General features: G+C 52.2%; 2 protein-coding genes across 6 annotated transcripts; one reads left to right on the top strand and one right to left on the bottom strand.

Annotated features, from left to right (window-relative positions):
* The first annotated feature begins 1,961 nt into the window (after positions 1 to 1,961).
* On the top strand, positions 1,962 to 10,014 carry HPCA (hippocalcin). 5 transcript variants are annotated; one of them, XM_081057868.1, is made up of 6 exons: positions 1,962 to 2,032; positions 2,362 to 2,451; positions 2,984 to 3,038; positions 4,782 to 5,180; positions 8,792 to 8,897; positions 9,014 to 10,014. In XM_081057868.1, the coding sequence occupies exons 4-6, from the start codon at positions 4,803 to 4,805 to the stop codon at positions 9,109 to 9,111; spliced, it is 582 nt and encodes a 193-aa protein (XP_080913994.1). In that variant the 5' UTR covers positions 1,962 to 2,032; positions 2,362 to 2,451; positions 2,984 to 3,038; positions 4,782 to 4,802; the 3' UTR covers positions 9,112 to 10,014. The 5 variants fall into 5 exon arrangements, with proteins under 5 accessions (XP_080913994.1, XP_080913996.1, XP_080913992.1 ...); XM_081057870.1 differs by lacking the exon at positions 2,984 to 3,038 and having other exon boundaries at positions 1,988 to 2,032; XM_081057866.1 differs by lacking the exon at positions 1,962 to 2,032 and having other exon boundaries at positions 2,123 to 2,451.
* TMEM54 (transmembrane protein 54) lies at positions 9,527 to 16,125 on the bottom strand. Its single transcript, XM_081057871.1, has 6 exons — positions 15,961 to 16,125; positions 13,304 to 13,497; positions 11,170 to 11,229; positions 10,850 to 11,038; positions 10,598 to 10,732; positions 9,527 to 10,247 (listed from the first exon to the last, which is right to left on the bottom strand). Exons 1-6 carry the CDS (start codon positions 15,974 to 15,976, stop codon positions 10,173 to 10,175), a joined length of 669 nt encoding a protein of 222 aa, XP_080913997.1. The 5' UTR covers positions 15,977 to 16,125; the 3' UTR covers positions 9,527 to 10,172.
* Positions 16,126 to 23,900: the final 7,775 nt, after the last annotated feature.

Raw genomic sequence — 23,900 nt, 5'->3', positions numbered from 1 at the left:
AGTGAGGGACCCAGGCCTCCTGACAGCCACCTCTCTGCCCCCTTCTCTGGGCTATATCTCAATACATGAGGTCTTGGGCCAAGGGCCTTGGCGTGCAATGTGGGGAACTCCCAGCCTTCTCCTTTTGCTCAGGGGGGCCTCCCATTGCTTCTTTGGCCCCTGGGAGGGGAGATGTGGCTGATGGGAAGTAAACAGCCAAGCCTACCAGGGCCCAAACTCTACTTCCAGATCCATCCTACTCATTCGAGGTGGAAGGAAAGTCAAAGGGAGGTGGAGTACCCAGGGTGATGAGAAGACATGGTCCCACCTTCAGAAGCCCCATTTATTGGAGAGACAGCATGCAGACTGGGGGTCCTGAAGGCAACGCGTCAGTCACCCACACAGAGAAAAACAGTGGGGCTAAGAGAAGTAGGCTCCTGCGCCAAGGAGTCAGCCTAGAGGAGGTGAAGCTGGGTCAGGGAAGTGGGAGGAAGCAGAGAGAGTGGCTCAGCAGCCCCCGTGAGGGTAAATTGAGACCCACAAAGATGGAGAGTAGGAGTCAGAGCAGGCTGGGAAGATTCAGCTTCAGACAGGTGGGAGAGGAAGGAGGAGGGGCAGGAGGCCCCCTCTCTCTGCCTCAAGCACAGCAGACCCTCCAGGCCAGGTGGGGAGCGTGGAGAGAGCTTGTCATTCAGGAGGCCTGGGGGGAGGGCTGAGCAGCAATTCTCTCCCCACCCCCAGGTCCTCATGCAGGAAGCAGCTGGGAAACACCCACAAATGTCTAGGTCTCTCCACCTGGCGGTCCCAACCGCAGAGCCAAGGTACATAGAGGAACTGGCTCTGGAGGGCCCAGCTGCCTTCCCAGTCCCTCACAGCCTGGCTGCCCAACTCCTCCAGTTGAGACCTCCCCTTTCCATTTGCCCTCAAGCAGAGGGACTAAGGCTTGGTCTGGGAACCTGAAGGTGGCTGCCATGATTTGGGAGGAGCTGTCCAGTCAGAAGACAAATGCTGTCAGCTGACCTTCAAAGTATAATAGCTCCGGAAACCAGACCCCTGTCTGCCACCTTGGTCATCTCTCACCCTGAGTTGTCCCCCTGCTCCCACCTTGGCCCCCACTCCTCAAAGTCTGTTCTTGACAGAATGCTCTAGTAAGCGTGACCTGGATGTCAGACTCACTCTGCTCAAAGCCCCGAGAGCTTCCCATCTCACCTGGAATAAAATGGAAAGTCCTTGGCATGATTCTAAGCACTGCCACCATCCCAGCCTCTGTACATGGATCTCAACTTTTTTCCAAACACTTATCTATTACATTGTAGAACTGACTTGTTCACTGTCCACACCTTTAACCCCCCTGCTAAGACCTTGCTGGGCACAGAACTAGTGCTTGACAAATATGTGTGAAATGAATGGATGAGGGCACATGGATTCAGATCCAAGCCTTCCATTCACTAGCTGTGAAACAATGGAAAACAATTATTTAACACCTCTGAACCTGTTTCCTCATCTGTGAAGTGGGGACAATAAGGACCACCTCCTAGAGAAAGGACAAAATTTGAGCCCAGGATGTGGAGATTGTTGCTGAAGCTGGGGGACTGGGAATGCAAACCCCATTCTGGCCGGAGGAGCTGATGGGAGTGGTAACTCTAGAAAGGGGCTGTCCAGTCTGCAAGCGGGGCCCTACGCACCTCAGAACCCCCCCAGCTGGAGATAGACGCTCCCCAGCCCTCACTGGCAGAGGGCTGGGGAGGGAGGGAGGGGTTTTCTTGCTTGGGGGGGCAGTGGGAGGAGCAGTTTAGATCAATGTTGGGAAGTGGGATTCATTCTGAGGGTCCCGGGAATGAGATCCGGAGTGGCGGGCCAGAGATGGAGGGTGGGCTCTCCAAGGTGGAGGTGGGGTAGGGGGCGTGCCTGGAGGAGTGAGCGCTGCCCCCTCCCAGAAGAGCCCCCAGCTCAGTTCCGTAGTTGAGGCGCGGGGGGGGGGGGTAGGGAGGGCACACTTGAACCGCCAGGATCCGGATTCCACTCTCCGGGCAACGCGCGGCTCCGCACGCAGGTATGGGTAGGGGAGGAAGGTGGCGGAGCGTCCGGGGGTAGTCCCAGCTTAAGAAAGAGGTGTCTGGGCACTGACCCCCCCGCCACCCCATTCAAACTACCTAAGCGACATGCTGAGGTTATGGGGACCTCGGGCCTCCTCCCCCGGCATGTGCTTCCTCGTGAGGGGGGCCGGGAAGTGAAGGCGTCCCTTCCCCTCTCCTGGAAAAGGGCGGGGGCGGAGCCTAGGCCACCGCTCCCGCCGCCCCCAGGGCTGAGGAGGGAGGGAGGAACGGGGACCCCCCCCAGGGAGGGACTCCGGGCGAACGCCGCGGGGCGTCTCCCTCGCAGTGCCTCTCCCCGCCGCGCGCCCGCCCTGCAGGCCGTCTCTGCCGCAGCAGCGCCGCCTTCCCTGCGCAGTCGGTGGCTCCACGTCGCTGGGTGAGTGGGGGCCGCTTTGGCCGGGGCTGGGGAATGCGGGGAGGGGGCATCCCCGAGGGAGGGAGCCACGTCCAGGGCTCCCCAACCGCGCCGCTCCCTCGTCTCCCGGGAACCCTCCCTCCGGGTGCTACGAGTGGGGGCTCCCCAGGGTAATCGCGCGGAGCTCTCCAGGGTCCTGACCGCTGAGTGACCAGCCGGGAGGAGTCTCGTTACTGCCGCCTCGGAGCGCCCCCTCCAGGAGGGGCCACACGCCCGGTGCTCTCCGAGTGCTGAAAGGATTGAGGCGGGGGGGCTCAGGGCGAAAAGATGGGGAGAGAGCTTCAGAGAGGGTCCCCGGGGCAGGTTTCTCAGGTCGCGCTGTGGGTCCCTCCCATTTTGGGAACGGGGGTCTTTGCGAGACAACAGAATGTTTTACCACCCTCGTTTGCAAGTCTTCCAACTGGGAGGGGCAACTCTGGGTGGCAGGGAAGAGAGAGCATTCTAAGACCTCTCTTGCTCAACGCATCTCTCTGCCCTCGCCCCGATGACCCAGTTGCTTGGACCTTCAGGAGAGGATTAAGGGACACTGTCCGCCGCCCCAGCCCCAGGTATTTCCTCAGTCTCCTCCCACACACTTGTTCAATGTGTCCTCATCCGGGGGCAGAAGAGGCTGATTTAGAAAGGAGGGTGACCAATTTACAGATACACGCATGTGACACACTGCTGAGGACACATACAGATCCCCCAAATGGCCACACAGCCAAATCCCCCTCACACCGCCATAGGTGCATACCTAGTCACAGGCAGGTGACAGACATGCACACACACAGATGTGGAAACACATGGGGAGATAAATGCAGTGCAGAACCCAGGGACACACAGGCATGCATGAGCACATGCATTCACACACACGCTCATCCACATGTGCACAGAGCTTTGTGCAAATGCACACAAAAGGAATCCCCCTCATCATCTCACAGTCCCAAGTTGGGGGGAGATTCACCTGCCCACACTCTCACATCCCTGCCCAGAACTGCCGGGCTGTCTCCTCTCCTTTGCCATCCCCTCGGCCCTCCTCACTCTAAGCTCCTACACTGAGGGGACCTTTCTGGACTAGATGAAAGGTAAGTGTTGGGGGAGGGTTGGCTGCCTATGAGTCTCTCTGGAAAAGGGGTCCCTTGCAAGTCTGAGAAGTGCCAAAACTTCCTTTCCTGGGACCTGACGGCACCCCTGGGAACAGAAAGATGGCAAGGGTGCCCGATGGTCCCATGTGCAGCTGGCCATGTGAGGTGTCAGCATGGGAGTTGGTTTGTGGTGGCATGTTTGAGACATGTGGGATCGTGGGCTGGTGTGTCTTGATGCACAGGGTATGGGAGTTGTGCCTGCGTGGTACCGAGTGTCAGTACATGTGAGATGTGGAACAGAGGGAATGTTGTTGTGTGTGGAGGTGACCCATGGAGGGGTGTGGGCTGGTATGTGTGTGGCACGGGACGCAGTGTGTGGATTTGGTGAGTTGTGTCGCATGTGTATGTATTCATGTGTGTTGTGCATGAGTTTTATAGCATCTGGTACATGTAAGTGTCATATTTAACACTTGTGTAGTATGTATATGTGCAGGAATTGTTCCAAATGCTTCCCAGGTATTAATTAATTTAATCCTCACAACAGCGAGGTAGGTACTATTACTCCCACTTTACAGATGAGGCAGAGAGAGTTTAAAGAACTTGCCCAAGGTCACATAGCTGGTAAGGGCAGAGCTGGATTTAAACCCAGGTGGTCTGGTTCGGGAGCCCAGGCTAACACCTTATGCCCCCCCATGCCAGGCACAAGTGTGTGGGTGAACAGGCCAGTGTCTGGGCTGCAGGTGTATTTTGTGGTGAGCAGGCACATGGGAGACAATGAGGGGGCAGTGGGTAGGAAGGAGGAGGACGAGGCCTTTCTGCACCTCCCCGGACAACTCTGGAAGTCAGCCCTGCCATTCCGTGGCTGTATGACCTGAACCAGGTCACCTCAATTCCTTGATCCTGCCTTCTCTTCTGTAAAATGGGGCGAATCCCCAGGCTTCACTTTGTGATGGTGAAAGGGTATACACCTGTGAAGGCTCAGTGGCTGTCCCGAGAAGGGCTTCAGTAAATGTGAACCCTCTTCTCCTCCTCTGTCTCCAGACCTGTTCCCTGGGGAAGTGTAAGGTCTCGGAAAATGGTATGAAGTACATCACAAAGGCAAGATGCCTGGGTGCAGGCTGTGTGACCTTGGGGTGGCTGGTGTCTGGGGGCCCTCCTGGAGTGGTGTCAAGGGACCAGGAGGGCCTGATCTCTCCTCTCCATTCCTTGACCCCCTTGGGGACATAGGTGGGACTTGGCTCAGTGGCCATGGGCAAGCAGAACAGCAAGCTGCGGCCGGAGATGCTGCAGGACCTCCGGGAGAATACAGAGTTCTCAGAGCTGGAGCTGCAGGAGTGGTACAAGGGCTTCCTCAAGGACTGCCCCACCGGCATCCTCAATGTGGATGAGTTCAAGAAGATCTACGCCAACTTCTTCCCCTACGGTGACGCCTCCAAGTTCGCTGAACACGTCTTCCGCACCTTCGACACCAACAGCGATGGCACCATCGACTTCCGGGAGTTCATCATTGCACTGAGTGTGACCTCGCGTGGCCGCCTGGAGCAGAAGCTCATGTGGGCCTTCAGCATGTATGACCTGGACGGCAATGGCTACATCAGCCGTGAGGAGATGCTCGAGATTGTTCAGGTGGGCTCCTGGGCCCCTCAGAGTGCCAGGCACAGGGCCCAGCAGCTTGCACCCACCATCCCTTTTTATCCTCTCGACAGCCCTTGTGGGTAGGTAGTGACAGGTGCTATTCTTACAACCTCTTTATTAGGAAATAATTTCCAATTTAAAGAAAAGTTAAGTAAACTCTCATATACCCTTTACCCAGATTCACCAATTAACATCTGACCACATTTGCTTTATCATTATGTGTGTGAGTGCGTGTTTGTAATGTTTTGTTTTTCTGAACAGAACCCTTTACCCCTGAATACATCTGGATATATTTCTTAACAGGGACATTCTGTTACATAACCCATAATATGATTGTCAAAGTCAGGACATTTAACATAAAAACAATGCTATTATCTAACTTACAGATCATAGTCCAATTTTGTCAATTGTCTTCATAATGTTCTTTTTTGTCCTGATCTAGGATCATGCAATGCATTTTGTTTTCATGTCTCTTTAGTCCCCTTTAGTCTATAACAGTTTCTCAGCCTTTCTTTGTCTTTCAAGATTTGACATTTCTGCAGAGTACAGGCCAGTATGTTTTATCGATCCTCATTTACTCAAGAGGAAACAGATGCTCAGAGAGGTAAAGACATTTGCTTGAGGCCACACAGCCTGAGTAGGCCACCTGGCTCCACTGTCCACATTCCATCTGGATACCCAGCCACTTTCCAACTAATTAATTTAGGGCTCTCAAAGAGTCTAGTGCTGAGTGAAATGCTTATACCCAGAGCTCAGTGCATATTTACAACAACCCCACAGAGATGGACTCTTGCCTTTGGCCTCTCTCTTGCTAAGGGTCTGGGTCTGCTTCCTCCAGCTAGACTAGAATGGGCTCCCTTAGGATGTGGTGCCCTCCCTACGCTTATCAGTAAGGGAAAGCCTTAATGTTTGTCAGTGACTCCCGTGGGCCAGGAATAAAATCTCTAGTTGATAGATTGGGGGAGTTCTAAGGGTCCTGGTTATACTGGTAAATTTCACTCCTGCTGGAGGTGCCAAGCCAGTCCCATTCCTTGGACATCCTCAGGAACCTCTGCTGTCTGGACCCTGGTTTCCTTCACCAGAGCCCATCAGTGAGCCCCAGACGGCCAGTGCAGACAGAGTTCTGCAAACCCCAGTGCCTGATTAACTACAAATTGGCTCCAGTGAAACAATGAGCAGCAATTCTAGACAATTAATTAGGAGGCTAAGGAGTAGGGTTGTCACGAGGGGAGCGTTCATGCTCTAAGTTGCTCGCTCAGTCCTTCTCACAATCGAGAACTGTCGTCAGGTGGTGAGCACACTGGAAGGGGAGAGACTGTATCTCAGCCACTTGGGGCTTCCACTCTGGTGGGAGAGACAAGTGTGTACGCCATACTGACCAGCCGAGTGACAGGGGTGTAAATGTGACATCTGGGAGTTCAGGGGACTGGAGGTCAGGGAAGACCTGAGGATGTGGTAGATGAGTAATGATTATTATATGAGCTGCTGTTTACTGACCTCTTACTCTAGCCAGTCACTGTTCTACACACATCGTCTCATTTAATCCTCTAGACCAGGGGTGTCCAAACTTTTTTTAACGTTTTTCACCAAGGGCCATATGCGGTAAAATACACAAACAGCTGGGCCACTCACTCGAGGTGAAGTACGTATTGCCTCACCTGGTTTATTTAAGTAAACTAAATATATTTTTGGAATTTGCTGTGGGCCAATTAAAAATGGATTGCGGGCCGCAGTTGGCCCATGGGCCACAGTTTGGACACCCCTGCTCTAGACAATCCTCATGAGGGAGAAGTGATTACCCCCATTTCACAGATGAGAAAACTGAGGCTCACAGAGGTTAAGTACTTGTCCAAGGCTACACAGCAAATGATTAATGGAACCGGGATGCCACTCCAGGTCCACCTTACTTCAAAGCCCCTGTTGATCATTACCACCCCAACAAGCACCTAAGAGGCAATGGGTTCTAATCTGGTCTCTGCCACTAATTCCTTTTCTGAGTCTCTATTTCTTATCTGGAAAATGGGGATCATGATACCTGCTTCTCAGGGCTGTTGTGAGGTTTATAAATAATGCATGTAAAGTACTTGGCACATAGTAGGTGCCTGATAAATAGTAGGAAGTATAATTGTTCCAGGCAGACGCCATGAGTGCTGGGAAACCTGAAAGGTGTGGGGGTGTTTGGTTATGGCCAAATCATCCATCGGGGAGGCCGGATGGTGGAGAGATCAGCAGGCACCAGAATGTGAAGTGCCTCGAATGCCAAGGGCTGACCGGTTTGGACTTGGTACAGAGGGCAGAGGGTGGTGCCAATGGCTTTCAAAAGGGAAGTTCCTGCTAGATGCCAGGCACTGTGCTAAATTCTGGGGATATGGACACTAGCGAGATGTCTATGGTCCTTATCTGTATGCTGGGTTACTGGGAACAATCCTACAAAGTCATACTTAATTCCAGAGAGGAAAAGCCCAGGAAGCTGTGGGCCAGCATATGGGCCCTGACCCAGCACGGATCAGGGAAGGCCTCCCTGAGAAAGCGCCATGTAAGCAGAGCCCCAAGGAGGAGTGGGAGGCAGCAGAAGGAGCGTAGGGAAGCATCCAGAAGGAGCTGAGTGCATGGCGGGCCTGGAGGGAGGCCTGTGTGTGACTGGAAAGAGGGGGCGGCCCACTGGGCTGAGGACGTGGTGGTGGAGATCTGTGTTTGGAATAGAGCTTTCAGAGGCAGCGTGGGGGGCAGACCCAAGGAAACGAGGTAGGAAGAGACCAGTGTGGAGGCTGAAGTTGGATCTGAAACAGGGAATTTATGGTATCGGAGGAGGGAGGCATTTTGGAGGACGTTTCGATAGCAAAAAGCTGGAAGATTGAGGCAGCCGGTATGGTCCTTGAGCTCCAGGACTCAGCCGATCCCACAGGCCAAGCCCTGTGGAAAACCTCTTCGCTTCGCCTCGGGAGCTCCTGCACGTGGCGACTGCAGCACTGGGCCCAGCAGAGCCCAAGCTGTCCCCGCCCCCGGTAGATGCTCATTTGCGTTTATTTGCATAACGATCCCCGCTCCCTCTGGACCCAGCAGTGTCGGGCCAGCATCCCTCAGGTCGGCCGTGCGCCCCCTGCCGGCCGCAGCCTCACCACAACCCAGTGCCACCCCCAGTCCTGCGCCCCTGGCCGGCCGCCGAGCTCTGGCCGTCCGGAGCTCCGAAGTTTCTGACAAGCAGCGCTAACCCCGTACTTAACCCCGGAACCTTTGGCCCAGTTGTCCAACATCTCTCCTCACCTTCTGCACTCAGCCACCCCCACATTCTCGGCGTCCACTCAGAGCTTCCTACTGCGGGGTCTTTGTACACGCAGGTCACTCTGCCCGCAATTCCTTTCCTACCGAGCGCTCTAAGGGAACTTGATCCGAGCCCACTCCGACAGCCCCCTCTTCCGGGAAGCCTTCGCAGACGCTCCTTCCAGAAAGCCCCGGTTCCCTGCGCCCCCGTGACTCCCTCTTTACCGCATCCTGGCGGAAGCGACAATTGTCGGCGTACCTGGGGTCATTTTTGAACGCTGGGCGTGAGACGAGGTTCAGGCAACTCCTCTCACTCCCTGCCTTCCTCTCCCGCTCCCTAGGCCATTTACAAGATGGTTTCTTCCGTGATGAAGATGCCGGAGGACGAGTCGACCCCGGAAAAGAGGACTGAGAAGATCTTCCGCCAAATGGATACAAACAACGACGGTGAGGGCAGCGCAGGGAGCGGGGAGGGCACCATCCCCTTCCCCTCCTGCCGCCCTGCTCTACCTCCCCTCGCTCCGCCGCCGCCCTCCCCCATCACTGCTCCCCTCGCCCCGCAGGCAAGCTGTCCCTGGAGGAGTTCATCCGCGGGGCCAAAAGCGACCCGTCCATCGTGCGTCTGCTGCAGTGCGACCCCAGCAGCGCCTCCCAGTTCTGAGCGCGAGAAGCCAGGTTCCCCCTCCTCCCCGCCTTCCATGGCCCTCTCCCGGCTCTCAGCTTCCTCTCCTTTGTGTCTATCCAGGCTGGGCCTCCCCTCCAGGGTCTGCGCTCTGGGAGGGGGCTATGGAGAAGGGAACCCTGCAGTCCCTCCAGGGCCCAAGCAAGCGGTTAGCACCCCCAAATCTAACAGGCAATATCTCCTTTTGGCAATGATAGGGAGACAGGCGCTGGCTTGGAGTCAGTCCTCCCTTACCTAGATATAAGAATTTCAATCATTCCCCCTACCACACAAGGCCATGAGGCCAGACTTCCCTCCCCCAATCACCGGCCACGCCCCTACCCCACCTCCCCCCACCCCTATCCCTGCCCTTTTAGATCTCAGCCTGGGTGGAGGGGGAGAACCACGCCCAGGTGAGGAGCCTGTCTTTTTATTTGGAGGGGAGAGAAGGATTCCAGAGATGGAGGGTATGGGGGTTAAGGGAAAAGCTTCTTTGAGCCACCCTTCCTTGCAGGAGGGCCTCAACCCTTCTTGTTCTAGCTCTTGTTGGCCTGGAGATCATGATGCAAAAGGAAATCTGCCGATTCCAGCCCCTCAGCTGTGGGTCTCATGAACCCCCCCACCTGCCTTTCAGCATTTGGATGAATACAGACCCACAGACCCCTCTGTGTATTTTGTCTCCCTCAGACACACCCCGCCCACCCACCCACACACACACACACACACACACACACACAGGCCCACAGACAGATGGGAAGACAACACCCAGAGCCTCACCCACAGTATCCTGTGTGGGAAGCAGCACAGGCCCCCCTGGATGAGCCCTCTCCCCTATTGCATGCATCCCCGTGGAGCATCTCTGTTCTTTTTAATAACTTCAGAATAAAGTCTTGTTTCAGTGCAGTGGGCTCCGTGGCCGGGGGAGGGGTTTGAAAGCCCCACCCGGGTCCCCGAGAGGCCATTGAGCCCTCGTGGGCTGGCTCCAGGAATCCTGGCTGGTCACAGTGCAGACTTGGTTGCAGGACCCCAGAGGCCATGGGGCCCAGGTGAGGCATCAGCTGTCAGAGAGTCAGGGGCCCGGAGCTGGGGCAGCTCATCAGGTCATGGTCCTCCACGGGCTCTGGGCTCTCCTGCATCTGTGGAGACACAAGAAGCTGCCAGGCTGCGGGGTCTCTGTGTCTGGGTCTCTTCGTCCAGGACACCCAGGGAATGGGAGGAGGAGAGGGTTGGGAGGATCTGTGGGGCAAAGGGGCATCACTACACCTCGCCCTCCCTCTCTCTCAAATCCTGGGCCTTGGGTGAGCTTGCTGTCAGCTATGTGATTTTAGCTAGGAGATCTGACCTTTCTGAGCTTCCAACCCTCTGCCTTTGGTCACGAGGAGAAAACTATTGTCCCAGTTCTCAGTTAGAGAGGATGGGGGCTGCCCGGCAGGGAATCCCAGGAAATATCGAGAATCAGGGCTGTGGAGGGGGTGGTAGGCCTTACCATGTGGTGGCTGCTTTTCCCCCACCAGGGCCTCAGTTCCAGCAGCTGGTGGGCGAGTTGGGCGCACCGCACAGCAAACACACTCTCTGCCACGCAGAACACAAGAGAGATGCCCCAGAGGCACAGGCTGGAGCTCTGCAGGTGCACAGGGAAGATACAGCGATCTGGGGCTGGGGGCGGGACTCCAAGAACCCTTCCCACCTCTGATGAGCACCTGGGTGACCCCCACCCCATCCAGGCCTAAGCACTCACGTAAATGCGTGTGGGGTCGAAGGGACAGTCGGGCGCCAGCGCCAGTAGTTCAGGGCTCTCAAAAGTGCAGGCGGCCAGCAGTGCCCGGCCCTGGGTGGCAAAGGTCACGGCGATTGAGGCCAGGAGGCCAAGAGCACAGGTCAGAGAGAGAAGGGCACAGGCCACACTCGAGCTAAACACTGCCCAGCGCTGGATAGGAGAGGCCACTGGTCAGGCTCAGACCCCATGGGCAGCTCTGGCCCCCATGGGTCAGCCTCACCCCCTCCAAGCAGGCCAGGCCCTTCCTACCCTTAGGCCCCATCCCAAGAGGTACCACATACCAGGGGGATGCTGGGGAGGTAGCGTGACAACACGATGGCTGCAATGCCCGAGGTGATCACCTGTGGGGAGGCTCAAGTCAGCCCTGACCCCCCTGCTGGTGGAGAGTGGGCAGGAGGGTCAGGACCACCCTCGGATAAGGACTCCACCAGTGCCAATTGGAGCCTTCCAATCCCGGTGCTGAGCCCCAGCTTAGCCTTGGTCTCATTACCTCCATCTGCACGGAGGCACTGCCTCCTCATGTTTCTAAAACACAATCACTTCCTGTCTACAACCTCCCATGCCTCCCCACTGCCCACAGCTATGTATCTCAAACAAGGACCTGTGTGTCCCAGCACGGCAAGGGCAAGTCCCATGGTATACATGACTTTTCTCTCTGGAGTGGAAGAGCTTTTGAAAGAAACAAAGTAACCCAACTGGCAAATCAGGACATGTTATGGAGTAGAATTCAAAATCTTAGGAGTAAATTATCCCAGGCTCTCAGTGACCTGGCCCCAGTCCCATCAGCTATCAACCCCACCCTGGCCAGTCTCTTTGCTCGTTGCCCTGGATATGGACACCCACACACAGCCGCTCATGATGCCCACGCAGCACCCTCTCAGGAACACCCTTCCTGCTCCCCTTCACCTGCTTGGGTTGTTTTTCCTACAGGCCTCCCTAACGAACCTCAGTCCCGAGGCCAGTGTCTAACCCACCAGCTGCCCCCTGGATCTTTTGGGCTTGATTCAGCCAAGCTTCTTCCCTGAGCTCCCTCACTGTACCACGCTTGGGAAGCAGGTGGTGTGACAGGAGCCCAGCAATGTCTTTAATTAACTGTGCAGCCACAAGTAAGTGCCTCAAGCTCTCTGGGCTAAGCCCCCTTCTGCAGGATGAGCTCATGGAAAGGTCTCCGAATTTGGTGTTAGACACAAATCATTTCAAATTCAGCTTGGCTTCTTTGTATCAGCGGGAGGCTGGGTGAGTCCCTGAGTTTCAGTTTCCCCCCTCTGTAAAGTAGGGATAATAATGGCCTCACGTTGCTTGGAACAGTGAGGATTAACCGAGGAAACGAGGGCAAAGCAGAAGTGTTCCAGCCCAGAGCCCAACCCCGGTGGCCCGCCTAACCCTGAGCTCACTGCCTTCCCTGCCTTCTCATCAGGCTGGTGAGAGGAACAAAAAACAGTAATAGTAACTCCAACGGACACTGCACACATCTGTGCAGCCCTGCCCTATTCCACTGACGAAGGCTCTCCTCCTTGCTGATCCTCCTAAGCTTTGGAGCCAGCAGGCTGAGTTTCTGTTTTGCAGGGGAGGAAACAGGCTTAGAAAGATAAGTCCCTTAGCCAGGACGTGGCCAGGACGTAACTCAGACACTGATGTACAGATGTTGCCCAAAAGCTGTGGCCATCTCTGCTACTAGGTAGGAAAGAGCTTTATGAACTTCAGAATACCAGGCCTTTCCATTCATGTAGTCATCAAACAGGTACTGACATTCAGTCATAACCATAGCTACCATTTATTGAGCACTTACTACAGACCAGGCCTAATGCTAAGCTCCTGCCAAATTGGTTTTCTCAGTGTCTCCAGAGCAGATCTTAGCCATTCCCACCTCCACACCTTTGCATCTGCCATTCTCTGTACTTGGAATGCTATCCCAGCTTCCTCTACTACCTTTTGGCCCCAGCATGCCGAATACCTGGGGTATATGGTCATTGCAGTGTATCGTTGAACTGCTACTTATCCATCGTTACCTAGCTCAGGGGCCTCCACCTCCGTGAACCTTCCCGAACCCCCCCAAGCTGAGCTAATGCTCCTTCCTTCTGTCCAATGGTGCCTTGACTATTTCCCTATTGTAATAATCATCCTAGCTCACAGCAGTGAGCACTAACCCTGTATCAGACACTGTGTCAAGCATTTTATGTGGATGATCTCATTCAGTACTCATCAGGACCCTCGGAGGTGGACACTGTTACAATCCCCATTTTACAGACGAGGAAACTGAGGCAAAGAGAGGTTGAGTGGCTTGTGCAGTTGGTAAGTGGCAGAGCAGGGGTTAGTGTTCTCTGCGTGCCCACCCCAGTCTCTGGGTGGAGACTCATGGAAGACCTTTCAAGCCACCTCCAGCCCTCGTTAGCCATCCTCCCAGCCTTGTCATACCACGATGGCGGAAGCGACGGAGAGGATATTGACCACGCAGTACTGCAAAGCCACAGCATCGTGTGGGGCAGTCACGTAGCGCAGCACGGTGCCATGGAGGAGAGCAGCTGCGATGAAGCTTACATGGCCCAGCACTACCAGCACCAGCCCCGTCTTCATCAGCACCTTCCGGAAGTCACCCACACTCAGGCCACCTGTGGGGGACAGCCGTGTCAGGTCAGGGCCATGGAGGGTGGGGAAGGGGGGCTCATTCTGCTGCGCAGAGGAGAAAACGGAAGTCCTGGTTTTCATTGTGTGGTTTTCATTCAGTGGGGAACACTGGGTTCTAAATATTTCTGCATAACTTGAGACCATTAACTTGTCTTCTCTGAGCCTCAGTTTCCTCATCCAGAAAAGGGGTTCACAACGCCGTCATGAGAGTTCTTGGAAATTTAAGTTGGAAAAGTACAAAGGTGGTACTTTATAAAGGGCGGCAGTCCTTATCGGTGCTCAAGGTCATGAGTGGCAGAGCTAGGATTGGAACCCAGGTCTTTAGTTTTAGACTCATGATCCTTCTACTCAGCTCCCATTCACTGATTTATTTATTCCTGTGTTCATTACACAAATGTTCACTCAGTGCCTGTTCTGTGCCAGGCCCTAAGGTACCACAGTGAGCTTGATAGTCACTGTCCAAGCTTCAAGGAGCCCCTAGGTCACTGGGTAGGGATCAGGTCCTGCTTGGGATTTAGTGTGGTGGATAGGGGCTGGCACACAGTAGATACTCAGCTCACAACTGCTGAACTGAACTGCCTAGAGGTGGGTGACTCAGGGCAAGCTCAAGCCTCTGGGTCTCCATTTACCCATCTGTAAAATGGGAAGTATAATTAATCCTTGTCTCACAGTTGGGGAAACCTCCTTCCCCATGAGGAGATGGATGGGAAAGTGGGACATACTCTGGAGGTGCTGGAAAAAACAAGCTCTTGGTGCAGGGGTACTGGGCAGGGACCAGGCAAGTGGGGGTCCAGGTGGAGCTAGGATCAAACGCATATCAGGGACTTGTGCAAATTCCGAGTGGCCAAGTGCCCACCCAGTTCCTATCTGCACACCCCCAAGAACAGGGAACCCTTTTGCTTGGGCAGTTCCAGATTTGCTGTCTGGAATTTCCCCCCTGGGTCCTGGGGACACATCCTGCTGGTCCCCTGGCTCTGCTGGCCCCTTCACTCTAGCCAGCTCTGTGACACTGGAAGACTGGCCAGGTCCCCAGAACGAAACAACCCCTTCTTCCTTTAGCTACTTCTGGTGGGACCTGACTGAGTCCCTTTCTAGACCTCAGTCTCCCCATCTGTGGATCATATTTCATATATGGGAGCTTTGCAGCTGGAAAAAAAATGAAATCACGAGATTGAATGTACTTGGGGGCCCCATACCAAGAGGCAGCCGCCAGGAATCAGGAAGGGATGGGGCCACCCAGTCACAGACACTCTCTGTGATCGTGTACCAGACCCTCCGCCTTCTGAGGCCCAGATTGCCACTAGGAGGTTGGACAAGTAAGTTTGCGAACTTTCTACGGTGTAAGCACATGGTGGAAATCTCACGAACTTACTTGTCCAACCTTTTCGTATATAAAATGGGGTTTGGTTTAGCTGTCTGAGAGCCAGGAGCTTGCAGGACCCTGGAACAGGAGCAGATGTGGAAGAACCAATCAGAGGGCAGATGATAGGCTCTACAGGCATGTGGAACTGGCATGGCATGGTGAAGGGTAACTGCTAGCCAAACAGGAAGGGGCACAGGCGCTTCATCCCAGGGGCCTGACCCACCGCACCCCATCGGACCCCCGACCTGGCTCAGAGCTGGGCTCATGAACAGCAGTAGCAACCCCGGATCAAGACTTTGGTCAAACTGGAGGAACTGCCAGCTCGGGCCTGTGCCTAGAGCGCTGCAGAGAGTCTGAGGGCAGTCCCTGGCTTCTTGATTTCTAAGCCACCATTCTTGGAGCACTTTGCATTGTGGTTGGCACCGTAGTAAGCCCTTTATTCTTAGCGCTTACTTCATCCTCAAGGTAGCGGGTGAGAGCGCTACCGTCCCCATTTTACAGATGGGGAAACAGGCTCACCAGTTCTTTTGGCTAGAGAGTGGGGTGGGGTCTCTCCGGGTCTGTCTGATGCCCGAGAGCAGCCTCACTGTGCCCAGGGAGCGATGAGAGGAGACTCATTCGTCCCGTTCCTTTGTCTGGATCCTGTTTGTCAATGGTCCTTCCTTCCCCTCCTGGTTGGGGGAGTGGAGGAGGGTATGGAAGTGGGGACCCTTTTCAGGGTTTGAGGAAGCGTAAGTCAGGCGGTCTGGCTCAGAACTCTCCGGGGCCTGGAGCCCTCCTCTGCTCTCCCTTCCGGGCGAGGTGAGGGCTGCTCGCTCCAGTGTCTCTTCTCCCGCCCGGGGGTCCCACCTCCGCAAGAAAGCAAAGTAGGGGACAGGGGCGGAGGTGCCACGCCGCACTGAGAAGATGCCAGGAGCGGTCTTCCCTCCATCTCACTGCTGGGGAAACTGAAGCCCAGGCGGAAAGTGACCTGCAGAAAAGGCAGCCTGGACCCCGAAGTTCCGGGCTCGCACCACAGTGCTCCGCCCCTGCTGGAGGAGTTGGGTGGGTTCGGGCCGCCCGGGGAGGCCCCCCCGAGGCTCACCAAGGCGCAGACACATCTCGGCTCTCGCGCAGGGTCTCCGCGGCCGGTCAGTGCGGCTCCAGGGGCTGCCGGCGGCCTGAGGTCCACGCTTCCATCCTGGTCGGCGGCCGCCGCGCGCCTCGCAGCCGCGCCGCGCCTACTTCCCGCCCCGAGCCCGGGCTCGCCGGCACCCGGCCAGCCTCCCTTCCCGTCACCCCCCGGGCGGCCTGGCCCCGGGAGGGCCCTGGCGGCTCGTTTGCAGCCCAGGCTGGTCAGACCGGCTGGGCAGCCCTTCCTGGCCCGCCCAGTTGAGTCACAGCGCTGGCCCCACCCTCCTGTGCCTGCCTGGGATCCTGGCTGGCACCCAGCCACCCCCCCAAACACACACTCCTAGCCCACCCCCACTCCAGTGATGCCCATTTTACAGATGGAAACTGAGGTTCAGAGGAGCTGTGATCGTCCCGGCTAGGGAGTGTGAAGGGTATTAGCTGTGGTTATCGTGACCTGGTGGGCACCTGGACAGAAAGACCCCAGGGTGAAGGCTGGGAACCCACTTCTGTCTAGAGGATGGGGAGAGGCAGCAGTGGTTGGTGAAAGAGTACTGCCTAGCAGCCCACACACCACCTGGGAGACTAGGATCTCTCCTTGACCTGCTGTGTGACCACAAGCAAATAGCTTTCCCACCTTGCCCTGGCCAGAGAGCAAGGTGTCTTACCTCTCTGCCTGAGGGGGTAGGGGACCTCTGTTCCCTCACTGGAAAATCAGGGATGATAATTCCTGTCCCCTAAGATCGTGGTGAGATCAAATGAGATAAGAAAATACTTTGAAACTCTCTAGAGCATCTTTACAAAGTGTAGGTGTAGGAGGAGCAGACAGCAGGAGCGTTTCTAACCCTGGCTATTGGTTACTGAGCTTCTGAGTGTGCCAGGACTGACCGTGCCCTCCCTTCTTCCTTCCTCAGCATCCAGAAGTGGACTTGGCCACGAGCCCCAGTCAGAAGTGGTGGAGTAAGTGGGAGCCCATATTCCCACCCAGGTCTCCGTGCCCGTGTTCTTCAGTGTGGCTGTGCTGTGCCCACCTTCCTGGGCTCTCTTGGTCCCCACAGCAGGACTCTGGGAGGCACCTTACATGGCATCTGGACAACATCTGTCCATGGTGTACACCCTCCACCTCATGGTCAGTGCCCTGGGCAGGGTCTGGCTTGATGGTATCTGGGTACTCAGTCAGAGCCTGGCACACCAGTTGCCTACTGAGTGTGTGCCTTTCTGCACACCTGTGCCAGTGCCTACTGTGTGCCTGTGCCTGTGTGTCAGGCACCAGGGTGAGTACACACAGAATCTATGGAGTGTTAATGGAGCATATTGACACCAAAGGAGGGAGTGGAGCCATCTGGAACCAGAACCAGGCAAGCAGGCAGGTCTGGTAACCTCTGGCAGACATGCTTCCCGGTCATCTCCTGTCTGAAGGCCAAGGCAGGGCAGGTGCAGCGTGGGAAGAAAAGCTTGTAAGGTAGAAGGCAAGTGGGGACAGTTCCTCAAGCCATCGGGGCTTGTGCCCTGCAGGACTGACATTCGAATGTCAATGTCTATGAGGACATTTAGTCGGGCAATTGGGCAGGACTCGCCCATATTGTAAATGGTCAGCCACTTGTATTTGTGACCCAGCAATTCCATGTCTAGGTCTTTACCCTCCACTCCAAAGAGTGCAAAGATAAGCATGCATTTAATGAGGTTTGTGGACAAGCTGTTCCTAACAGCACGCAACACCACCAAAGTGACAACCAAGAGCGGTGTGGGCTGGATGGGAGCGAAGGGGAGGGTTTTGCTTTGTGGCTGTACTGTTGGAGTCTTACAATGAGCACTTATTTATTCGTGTCTTGCTTTTGTTAGGAGGGAAAGGACTGAAGGAAGAAAAAAAGTCCCCCTCATCACCACCGCCTCGTCCCCACTCCACCAACAACTTTATGATGACAAAGGTCACCTCCCAGGGACTGCCTTGGAGAGCACATGTAGTCACTACAAAGCTGATTTTAAATCTGACGTGTGTATATGCCTGTGGCTTCCTGATCAGTCAGTGTCAGGTAGTGACAGTGATACCCAGCCCATCTGGGGTCTTCTGAAACCAGGTTGGGAACCAGACCTTTTAAATGTTTCTGCTTTCAGATACATAGATGAAGATTCTCTCTTTTTATCCTGGGGACAGTGGTGAGAGTTAAAGATTATCACCCTGTTTTACAGATGAGAAAATTGAGACCAGAAAGGTAAAGGGCTTCTCAAAGATCACACAACATGTATCAGTGGCAGAGCTGAGACTTGAATCAGGCCTGTCTAACTGTGAAGGCTGCCACTGACTTCTGAGTGTGGTGGGGGGGGGAGTGGGGAGACAAAGCCCCCAGGGAGTGGGCCTGCTCTCTGGGCCTCTGAGGAGGGAGAAGTGCCCACCTGTTTCTCCCCAGACACAGTTTCCTGGCCAGGGTCCAGCCTTAGCAGCATGAAGTTATTCCTGTTTGTCTTCCTTATTGCCAAGCGGCCAAAGTCCACTAGTCCGAGCCACCCGGTGTCCCTTGCCTCTGCCCCACCCCTCCGCACACTGGCTTGAAGTTCCAGGAAGAACTCCAGGAAGAGCTCTAGTCACTTGTCCTTTACCAACTCACTGCTACACCATGGCAGCTCACTGCCGTTTCCTGGGCCTCAGTTTCCCCATCAAATGGGGATAATGATTGCCTTCCCTGTTTCCCAGATTTCTGAGGCATAACCGATTTGAGAGATATGACGATGGGTTGAAACCTAGCCAGAGAAATACAAGTAGTAATTCTCTCTCTTCCTGGAACATTTAACGACCAGGTGTGGCACTAAACTGGAGGCTGGGTCTTCCCAGGGTGTGGAGTCCCCACTGGGCTGCTCAGCTAAGGATGGGGCTTCAGGCTTTTTTCCCCGTGCAACCTCTCTTTACCTTGAAAAAGACTCCCACATTATAAGAACAGTTCCTCCATGTAAATAAAACAATCGTCCACAAAACTTACCATATTCTAATTTATATATATATATGTATATGTGTGTGTGTGTGTGTGTGTGTGTGTGTGTGTGTATATATATATACAAACACAAAACTAAAAGCCCACTGATCATGCTTGTCTGAGAAGAGGAAGCAGTTAAAGGTTAAAGGGGACTTTGCAATTACGAATTTTAGATGGTGGGAAAGGGGGGCTATTGTTATTCTTTGTATATTTTTTCTGTCTTTCACATTTCTAAAAACATAAAAAATAAAAAAAGCTCATTGTAGAAAACTTGAGGGGAAAACGGGAAAGTATGAAGAAGAAATCAGAACTACCCATAGTCTTCTCCACCCCCACGGACAACCACCATGCACGTTTGGAAGGTTTTTCCCAAGTGCATCTATCGTTTTACTCTTCTTGAGACTCCGGCCACCTGGCTCTGCCCTGCCATCCCGTCTCATCCCTTGTAATGTCTCCCTTCCCTCCATCCATCAAGGTCTCGGATTTCCAGATTTCTGTCAAGCGATCTGTGTTAATGTCCTGCTCACCCATGTGAATGATCCTCCAATACCCTTCCTTGACCCCCTCAGTGACCTTCACCATAACTCGAGACATTCTCTCTGGGGCCACACCATGAACCCTCCCCTTGCAGTCCCAACCTCAAACATCCCACCAAGGCCTCTCCTACAGCACGGCCATCTCGCGACCCCAAGGCCTTACCCTCTGACTTCATAGAGGCCACAGGTCCATCCTAATCTCCGCTGTTCAGTTACCTCACCTGGCCTCTTCACCACCAAGCCTACACCACAAGGTTGAGGTTCTGAAGGCGAGCTCCGTTGTCCAGGTGAGAGATGAGAAGTGTAAGTGTCTTGGACTTGGACCAGGATGGTGGCTACGGAGATGGAGAGGAGGGGGGATTTGAGATGTGGGATTCATATGCACGTTAAAATTTGAAAAACACAATTCTAAATCCACTTACCTCTTTACTCCTTCTCCCGCGTGGACCCCAGCTCCACAGGGACCCTTCTCCATCCTTCATCCTCTCCCTGTCTGCTAAGTCCTTCTCATCAGCCTATAAACATGCCCAAGCCTCTGCTATCCTACAAAAACATACCTCCCCTTGACTCCCTTTACATTTTCAGTTCCTCCTTTTTCACTTCCTTTCCCTTTCCTTCCAAACATCTGAAGTGGATTATCCTTACATGCTGTTTCCCTCTTCTTAACTCCCACCTCCTCCTCAGTCTACACCAAGATGGCGCAGCCCTCCTTTGGAAGAGCCCTTGACTATGTCACCAGTGACTTTTAACTCCACTGAATCCAATGGAAACATTTCAGTCCATCACATTATAATTAGCCGCCCCCCTTGCACACTTATGGCACACCTCTTTCCTGGTTTTCCTCCTACCCCTCTGGTATTTTCTTCTCAGTCTCCTTTGTGGACTTTTTGTCATCAGCTTGACCTTTAAATGTTGGTACTCCTTTACGTCCTTTCTGCTTCCTTTCTTGTTCCCAGTGGTTGGTTCATGCACTCTCATGGCTCCCCTTTTAAATGATGATTCTCAAATCACTGCCTCCAGATGAGACAGCTCCCCTGAGCATCAGACTCAAATATCCAGTTACCTTACTTCTCCACCCGCATGTCCCACAGTCATCTCAAGCTCAACATGTACAAACCAATTGCTTCATCTTTTCCCCTAAACTGCTTCTTGTGTATTTTCTGTCTCGATTGGTGGCATCATGATGTACCCAAGCCAGAACCTGGGAGTCATTCTTTACTCTTCTCTCTCTTTCTACATACATTCAATTATCAAGTCCTGCCAATTTACATCATAAACAGTTCTGTAACAAGTGCCTTTCTTTTTGTCCCTGCCATTATTTCCCTTGTTCACGTAGCGTCTTTTGCCCTCCAATCATTTTTCCACACTACTGAGTATCATCCTAAAATATAAAGAAGACAGAAATAAATGGAAAGACAACCCAGGTTCATGGATTGTCAGGCTTAATATTGATAGGATGACAATTCCTCTTAAGTTAATCTACAAATTCAGTGCAAACCTTATCAAAATCCAAGATACCTTTTTTTTTGAAGAAATTGACAAGCTGATCCTAAAATTCATATGGAAATGCAAAGGATTCGGAATAGCCAAAACAATCTTGAAAAGAAACAATCACATATCCCAATTAAAAAATGTACTAAAGGCTACAGTAATCAAGACAATGTGGTACTGGCATAAGGATAGACATAAAGATCATTGGAGTAGAATTGAGAGACCAAAAATAAAGAAATCATAAATAAAAATACACACATAATCACTTGAGTTTTGACAAGGGTACCAAGATGATTCAAGGGTGAAAAAACAGTGTTTTCAATAAATGTTGCTGGGACAACTGGGTATCCACATGCAAAAAGATGAAGTTGGACCCCTACATCATGCCATATACAAAAATTAACTCAGTGGGGTGGTCAGATGGCTCAGTTGGTTGGAGTGCGAGCTCTCAACAACAGGGTTGCCAGTTCGATTCCCACATGGGCCAATGAACTGTACCCTTCACAACTAGATTGAAGAGAACGAGCTGCCGCTGAACTTACGGAGGGGTGGCCAGGTGGCTCAGTTGGTTAGAGTGAGAGCTCTCAACAAGAAGGTTGCTGGTTCGATTCCCACATGGGATGGTGGGCTGCACCCCCCGCAACTGAAGATTGAAAACAACGACTGGACTTGGAGCTGAGCTGTGCCCTCCACAACTAGGTTGAAGGACAATGACTTGGAGCTGATGGGCCCTGGAGAAACACATTGTTCCCCAATATTCCCCAATAAAAAAAAAAGAAAGAAGAGGACCTCTTAGATCCACTCCCCTGAATTCATTCTTCCCTCAGTCTTCCTTATCTTTGTAAATGACCTACCTAGTCACTCAAGCCAAAAGCATAAAAGCCATTTCTCCCTTCTTCTCATTCTCTATGTTCTATTCATCTATGAGTACTGTCACTGCATCTCCAAAATATATATCTTAAATCCATTTCTTTCCATCTTCACTGTCACTCCCTTCATCTAGTAGCTTCGTAACTTGTACTCCTACAATCTATTTCTATACAGCAACCAGAGTGATCTTTCAAAAACATGAATCATGTCACACTGATGCCTCTCTTTAATGGCCTGTGTAGGGCTTCCCCATGCCCTACAATGTCCAGCATGTCTGGGTTCCCCCCGCCTCTCTGATATCATATCCTACCACTCTCCTCTCAATTACAACAATTCAGCTAAATTGCTCTTCTCTCTCTTTTTTCAATGCACCAGTGTAGTTTCTATCTTAGGGTCTTTGCTCTTTCTGTTCCCTCTGCCTCTAAGACTCTGTCTTCAAATCTTCAGTGAGGTTCTGCTCTATCAGTCTAAAGCAGTGCTGTCTAATAGAACTCTCTGTAGTCATGGAAATGTTCTGTATCTGCACACTGTCCAATGTGGCAGCCAACATGTGGTTATTGAGCACCTACAATGTGGCCAGTGTGGCTGAGAAACTCAATTATTTAATTATTTAATTAAAATTAAAATTTTAATTTAAAGAGGCATGGGGAGTAGTGGATACTGTATTGAACCATGAAGGTAAATCACACACCCCAAACCACTCTATTAAATTATCTTGTTTTCTTCCCCCTTGCCAGTTCTAGTGAGAAATAATTGACATACATCACGATGTAAGATTTAAGGTGTACAGAGTTTTCTTTTCTTCGAAGCATTTTTCCCTGGGTGAAACAATCTTGGTCATTTATTAATCAGTTTCCTGCTCTACCTATGAATGTTGGCCCTACAAGAGCAGAGGCCTTAAGGATCTCATAGCTATAGCTCACTGCTTAACACTCAGTGTCCGAGAACAGTGTCAGCGCCCAGAACAGTCACATGGTAGGTGCTTGATACATATTTGTTAACTGATGAATAAAACATTACATCAGTGATTCTCAAAGTGTGGTCTGAGAACTTCTGAGCATCCAGAAGATTTTTCAGAGGGTCTGTGAAGTCAAAACTATTTTCATACCAATACTAAGAAGTCATTTTGCCTTTTTGATGGTGGAAAAGCAGTGGTGGGTATCACAAAGCAAGGCAGCTCTAGGCTGTACATGGAGTCATCATATTGTCACTGCCATGCATGCACAGTATGAGAAATAAATATGCCAGTTTCACTTGACTTGATGAAACAGTAAAAATTATTAACTTTATTAAACCTCTACCCTTGAGTATATTTCTTCTAAATATTTTGACAGAATGGGGAGAATTCTGCTGTATGCCTAAGTACCATGGTTGTCTCAAGGAAAAGCACCTGTGCCATTGTTTGAGTTGCAAGCTGAACTAGCTGCTTTTTTTCATGAACACCATTTCTACTGCTTGAAAGACACACTATGGTTATGCAAATGTGGGTTTTTTGAAGACATTTTCTCTAAAACGCAGGAAGTGAGCCTGTCAATTCAAGGGAAAATTTGAAAATATTTGCTGCCAATGATAAAATTTGAACTTTTGAGTGAAAATAGACTTGTGGAAAATTTGTATTCACCACTGTGAGCTTAGTAGCTTCCCAATACTTACAGACTTTCTAATAAGATCGGTAGTGACATTAACGAATATGATTATTTACATTATATAATGAAATGTGTCAACATTGGGGAGATCTGTGTAACTCAGTGAACCAATATTTTCCAAACCACCAATTCAAAATCATGAATGGATAAAAGATGCATTCGAAGTGCAAGATAAACCAATGTATTTTAATTTAATGAAAAGTTGACTTATATGGTTTCAGGTTCCATATTGAAACTAAACTTTACAAAACTATCATTTGTCAAGTTTTGGTATAGTATAAAAGAGGAATGTACACAATTATCTGAAGTTTTTTAAAAATACTCTTCCTTTTTCCAATTATATATTTGTGTGAAGCTGAATTTTCTTTCTATACTTCAATCAAAACAAGATATCTCGAGTTC

This window comes from Rhinolophus hipposideros (genome assembly GCF_964194185.1).
Source record: "Rhinolophus hipposideros genome assembly, chromosome: 8".
Classification (NCBI taxonomy): Eukaryota; Metazoa; Chordata; class Mammalia; order Chiroptera; family Rhinolophidae; genus Rhinolophus; species Rhinolophus hipposideros.
This window is presented reverse-complemented; position numbering and strand designations above follow the sequence as displayed.